A 6402-nucleotide genomic window follows, 5' to 3' on the forward strand; every position below is an offset into this window, starting at 1 on the left:
AGAGGGAGGGCAGGGACAAGGGGAAAAATGAGAATCAAGACCTATTATGTAAAGGTACAGAATCCCAATGACGAATGTAATTGTATTGTATACCTAGATTGTACCAATAACCTCAATAAAAATAAAAAAAAATAAAAAATAAAAGCTTATATTCTTTGCCTCAAACCTGGATTTCACCCAACACAGAGCTAGTGGAATGGATTATGTAAGTGAGGGAGAATAAGGACAAAAGATACAGTGGCTGCAGAAGTTATACACTGTGCCCAAACTCTTCATTACAGCTCCCTGCAAAGGGAAGAACCTGGTTCTCCCCTGTGAGTAAAGGCAGGTGTTTACTAATTTCCATCCAGCAACCAAAACATGGAGCAAATGGGGGTGTGGAACTCCTGACACCAAACCATGACAGGTACATAGGCTTTTTCTCCAGGATCACTTTCTGTGGAGCAAGTGGTCCCACCCCAGGACACCCACACAGACTATAGAGAGGACAGCAACACACCAAGGACTGCAGCCTCTGCCAACAGCAGCATAAGGGAGCGTCTAGCTCAGCCCAGCTTTCAGATCCAGCAGTCCTGGGGTCTCCCCTGTGACCTAAGAGACTCTGAGTCCATGTGGCTATGCCACTCCTCCTCGGCCACAGGCACTGTGAGCCACTACACTGAAGCAACATATTAACAGCCAGACTGTGTAAAGGATTTAAGTGACAGGTACTAAGAACCAAAACTAAGGCCAATAAAGTGAAGAGAGACAACACCAGGACACCAGTTGCTTTTGGTCTCAATCACATAGAGGGTTAAAGAGAAGTATGAGCTCAGCAAGGATCTTCCAGGTACTACTGCCTGGGCTGAACTCAGGGCAAAGGCAGTGGAAGTGGGCAAAGAGGGTTACGAATGGGAGGACCAGAGGCAAATTAACTGTGGCTATTTTCAATCTGACGCCCTATAGGAGATCTTGGTATGCAGAAATGTGTGATGAACAACTAAAGCTTCAACCAGAGGTAAGAGCTGAAAGCTACCATGCACACTGATTAAAACCAAAGATGCAGATAAAATTCCTTTAGAATGTGGAAGAGCTAAAAGTAGGCTGAGTGATCATTCTGTGAAGATGCACCAGATTCAACACTTCACTCAACAGTTCATTTCTCTAAAAAGGTAAGTCTATAAATAACTGACACACCATAGATATGATAGTATAGAATATCTAAGCAAAGATCAAAGCCTCCATTTGCTCAACTCAAACCCATGCCTTCAGCCTTGAACATTACTTCACAGCATTTTCAGGTCTAACTCACTGTTTAGAACAGTGCTTTGCACCTAGCATCCAACAAATATTTACTGAAATGACAACTGAGAGTAAAAACTCGATAGCTTTAATATGTCAATAATTTCAAGACTGATGATGCTAACTCTAAAACAAATTAAAAGCTCAAAAAAATTAGGGAGGAAAAAAATCATTAAACAGACTTACCGATCTGTTTGCAGAACATGGATAAGATGTTCCATAGCTTGGATACCCACTTCCAAACGGTACTTCTGCACATTAAAAGGAAGACTGTTATTAAAGTAACTAACATCCAACTTAAGAAACCTTTTTGTTTTATTCTGTTTTGTTTTGCTTGAGACAGAGTCTAGCTCTGTGGCCCAGGCTGGCCTTGAATTTGTCATCTTCCTGACTCAGCTTCCTGAGTGCTGATTATAAGCATGTATCACTATACCCAGCCAACTTAAAAAATTGAAAAATATAAAGCAAAAGCAAAAGACTGATGCAATCTGAGGAGAAACCAGAATATGAATAATAAAATTTACAAACCTTAGATAATGATTTGAGGGCACGAACAGCATTTCTTCGATCATCTAGTAAAGTAGATGAAGCTACTCGGTCACAAAGCTTTTGAATCTGTCACAGAAAAATAAAATACCATTAAGAGAAGAAAAAAAATGAAGTTTTTCCCCCCAAATTTATACCATCTTGTTTTTTTAAATCACCAAATGGGACACTGTTTAAGTAGTCTTTCAGAAATCTAAATATCTCTGGGAGGATGAAGCAGGAAGATCATGAATGTGAGACAGCTTAGCCAAAGGAAATTAGTGAGGCCCTGTCACAAAATTTAAAAAGGACTGGGGATGGCACTCAGTGAGAAGAGCCTGAGTTCAACCTCAGTACCCCAAAACCAAAAATTTTTCCTCTACAAACTTGATAGGTGGGCAGGAGTGAGGAATAAGTCAAATAAAATAAGTCATACAAATTGAAGAATTAAGATCATTAGAATTAGAGCTTTCTAGACATGCCTATCATCACTGTCCGAACCCAGAAAAGAGAAAATCCAAAAGGGTTATGTAAGAGATAGTAGTAGGTTATTTAAATTTTTTAAAGTAACAATTGTTTGTATCCTAATTTCCCCTGAACACTATCACTACATATTTGAAAAAGAAAAGGCAGAACAATATATTAAAACTTTTAAGTATACCTCAAAATCCACAACCATAGGACTGGGGATTTAGCTAAGTGGTTCAGTGGCCTGCCTTGCAAGCACAAGGACCCGAATTCAATCCCCGGTACCAAAAAAAACCAAAAAACAAAACAAAACAAAAATCCACAATGAAAAAATAGTTCTATTTTAAATTAATATGTACGAATTAAAATTCAAACTGAATTTAAAAATAAATCCTGAAAATTATTTACAATAGAGAAAAGCTGAAAACTGTTTATTCAGAAAGAAAAGCTAATATATTGTAATATATTCTTTGATGGAATACTATGCAGCTATTCAAAGGAATTATTGTACTGATAAAAAAATACCATGATAAACAGTGAGGGGAAAAGCAAGTTGTAAAACTCTATGTAAATTATGAGTCCAATGAAGCAAAGTACCAATCTGTGTACACATATAAGATTGCATTAAAAAAGAATATGGAAACCAGGAACTGGCAGAAAGCATAGGAGAAAATCCATGACCTTTGATCTGGCAAAGAATCCACACATGCCCTCAAGAGCACCGCCACAGCCTGTGCTGAAAGACACTGGAAAGAGAGGGAAAGGAGGAGCTGCAGGTGAGGCAGACCACAGAGAAACAACAGTACAGAATGCAGAACACAGCTTGCTGTGCTGCAACACCCAGGTCCTCTTGACTGAGGTAGGATTTTATTCTACACCATTATCCACTCCTTAAAGACAGCATTCACAGTCTGTCAAGCAAGTTCTGGCCTGTCACTCAGATGTCAGTACCTTAGGAATCAATGGTGCAGAAATAGATAGTGTCTTCCAACTTCCTGTGTCCCACAGGACATTCACAGCTCACCTCTGATCACAGAACAAGGGGGAAACATGGGTTTCTGCACTGAGGCACCATCAAAACATTTCTAAGCTGATCTGCACTCCTGTAGTGCACACATAATGTGATCACCAAGTCTACCTTGGCTTCACTCACCTAAGTGCTCACATTTAGAAATCATTTCTATGTTGAGTTGCATTTACTTATTATACAGTTTTTAAAATTGAAATAATTTAATAGTCCCTTGATACTTTTTTCTACTATAATTTTTTTTAATCTTTAGAAAAACTACATATTTTTCTTTATTTTTTTGGTACCAGGGATTGAGCTCGGGACCTTTCGCTTACAAGGCTGGTGCTGTGCCACTGAGCTCAATCCCTGGCTACTTATTTTTCTTTTGAAGACATGTACTTCATCACTTGTTGTAAAAAGTTCTCAAACCAAAAAAGTTTTCCTGAGTAGCACTGTAGTGCTTGGGTCCTGTATAGGTTCAGTCAGTTTTTAAGGTAGCTTAGAGTTAATAGTGAGTGGAACATTTTTTCCTAGGCATTTTCTGTTGCTTCTTAGCTCAAGATCTCAAGCACAGACTTTAGATGTGGGTTTGTTTATTTGGGATACCCTGATCTACAGCCTTTTTATTATTTTATTTTGAGACAGGGTGCCACTAAATTGCTAAGACACCCAAACGAGGCTTAAACTTGCAATCCTTCTGCCTCTGCCTCCCAGTGTGCTGGGATTATAGTGTGCCCAGCTAGACAGGGGATTTTTAAATGTCTTTTGCAATACTTGGTCCCAGTACTATGCAGGGCTTTAACACCAGCCTGAGCATCACCTTTGGTTGGTGTAGAGAGGGACCTGGGTTAACATGCATATCTCCATGTCTGGAAGCTCTTCAACCATTATGTGCTGAGCCTAGAAGTACATCACTTGATGTTAAGAGAAAAGCCCAGCTTTAGGAATACTGGAGGGCAGGGATCATAACCCTAATTGTTCAGGCTGGGCTCAAACTTGCAATCTTCCTGTTTTAGCTTTCCAGAATGCTGGGATTACAGGCACCAGATATATGTCCATCAGAATTACAGAAATTAAAAATAAAAGCACCACATACTACATGATCCCATTTTTATAAAACACACCAACAGGCAATGGCCTGGAGTGCAGCTCAGTAGTGGAGTGCTCACCTAGCCTGGTGGAGGTGTAGATTCAGTCCCCAGTACTACATACGCAGTTTGCAACATTTTGGTCAGGAATTTAAACTTTGGGAATCTATCTTTTCATAACACGCTCACAATTACACATGGTATATACTAAAATGCTCTTTGCAACAATATTTCTAATAGTTAAAACAGAAACCTAAACGTTCATCCATCAATCAGAACTAAAGAATATACATGCACTATGTAGCTGATAAATCAATGACGTAGAACTATATGTGCAGCCATGAAAAGATATCCAAGATAGAAGTGAAAAACTGTAAATGGTATGCTTAGCAGGAGGTCATTCTGGCTTAAAAGCACACCATTAATACACAGAGAACTAAAGAATACATGCACTATGTAGCTGATAAATCAATGACGTAGAACTATATGTGCAGCCATGAAAAGATATCCAAGATAGAAGTGAAAAACTGTAAATGGTATGCTTAGCAGGAGGTCATTCTGGCTTAAAAGCACACCATATATACACAGTATAAATCTGTATTAGAAACATGTGACTATGTTCTACATTATTTGTCACATGTCTGCATCTGGCTAAGATCAAACATTACTTTTGCTTTTGGTGTTGAGGATCCAGCCCAGGGCCTCCACATGCTAAGCGCAGGTTCTTCCATGGAGCTGTACCCCAGCTCCAGGGACTACTTGTGAGAATAGAAAAGAACTGTAATGAAACAAAAGAGAAGTGGATTCTGTTTTACCAAATTTCTGGGAGTCTCGTGACTGATTCAACTCACCTTTTTAAGGTACTATCTTCACTGTGTTACTCAAAATAAAATGAAAGCAGCTACGGATAACAACAAATGACTGCAACAAAAAAGTCCAGTTAGTTCCCATTGCCTAAAGGATAAAGTCCAAAATTTAGACAAGAAAGCAGAGCCATTCATTCAGCCAGTAAATACACACTGTGCCAAATAAGAAATATTGTGATATTCCTGCCCCAATTTTTAATATATATATTTTTTTTTCACAAGCATATACATATGCCTGTTCTACTAAAACAACACACCAGAACCGGGTATGGTAGTGCAACCTATAATACCAGCACTGGTGAGGCTGAGGCAGGAGGACTGTAAGTCAGAGGCCCATGTGGGCTACATGGGAAGTTCAAGACCAGCCTACGCTATACTAAGAGACCCTGTCTCAACAAAACAAAACAAAAACCTAACACCAAAAACACAAAGGAGTTCTTTTGAAATATGAACTCTCCATTACAAGAATTTTAAATACCCGTTGTCTCTCACAATGATGACTGACCTAACATAATGCAGGAAAAAATTATACCCAAGATTAAACTTGAACTAAACACAGCACTTGAATATTAATATTAATAAAACAACATTTATTTCCTAGTGAGTTCAGAGTACCTTCTTCAACGGGCTTTTATTAATAAGGAAGTCACCAGCTTTTTCAGATAGTTGCAAACTGTTACTTCAAAGCATAAAATTAATCACTACTGGGACGGGAATTTAGCTGAATGGTTCCGCTTCCTGCCTCGCAAGCACAAGGTTCAGAGTTCAACCCCCAGTACCAAAACAAACAAACAAAAAACAAAAAACAAAAACAATATTGTAACATAAAATTAATCACTATTTTAAAGTATACTGTTTTTCAGTGGTGTTTTGATTTGCATCTTTCCAATGACCAGTGATGCTGAACATTTTTTCATATAACTATTTGCTGTTTCTACTTCTTAATCTGAAAAGTACCTATTCATTTCAGATGTCCATTTTTGGACTGGGTTTTTTAGTTTTTTATGTATTCTAGATATTAGACCTTTGAGGAATAGCTGGCAAATTTTTTTTCCCACACTGTGGATTGTCTTTTCACTCTGTTGGTGGTTTTTCTTGCTGTGCAAAAGCTCTGTTTCTGTTTTGCCTTGTTGCTTTTTTTTTTTTTTTTTTTTTTTTTTTTTTT

General features: G+C 38.3%; 1 protein-coding gene across 3 annotated transcripts in view; it reads right to left on the reverse strand.

The window, feature by feature from the left end:
- Positions 1-6402, reverse strand: part of Uso1 (USO1 vesicle transport factor) — an 83438-nt gene that overhangs the window by 65401 nt on the left and 11635 nt on the right. For all 3 annotated transcript variants that reach the window (XM_010610822.3, XM_010610823.3, XM_010610821.3), the window contains exons 2-3: positions 1810-1896; positions 1468-1532 (exon numbers count right to left, since the gene is read on the reverse strand). In XM_010610822.3, coding sequence (XP_010609124.1) covers positions 1468-1532; positions 1810-1896 — 152 coding nt within the window. The remainder of the gene's footprint in view (positions 1-1467; positions 1533-1809; positions 1897-6402) is intronic.

Source organism: Fukomys damarensis, unplaced genomic scaffold (assembly GCF_012274545.1).
Source record: "Fukomys damarensis isolate Sample0158 unplaced genomic scaffold, DMR_v1.0_HiC HiC_scaffold_37, whole genome shotgun sequence".
NCBI classification, from domain to species: domain Eukaryota; kingdom Metazoa; phylum Chordata; class Mammalia; order Rodentia; family Bathyergidae; genus Fukomys; species Fukomys damarensis.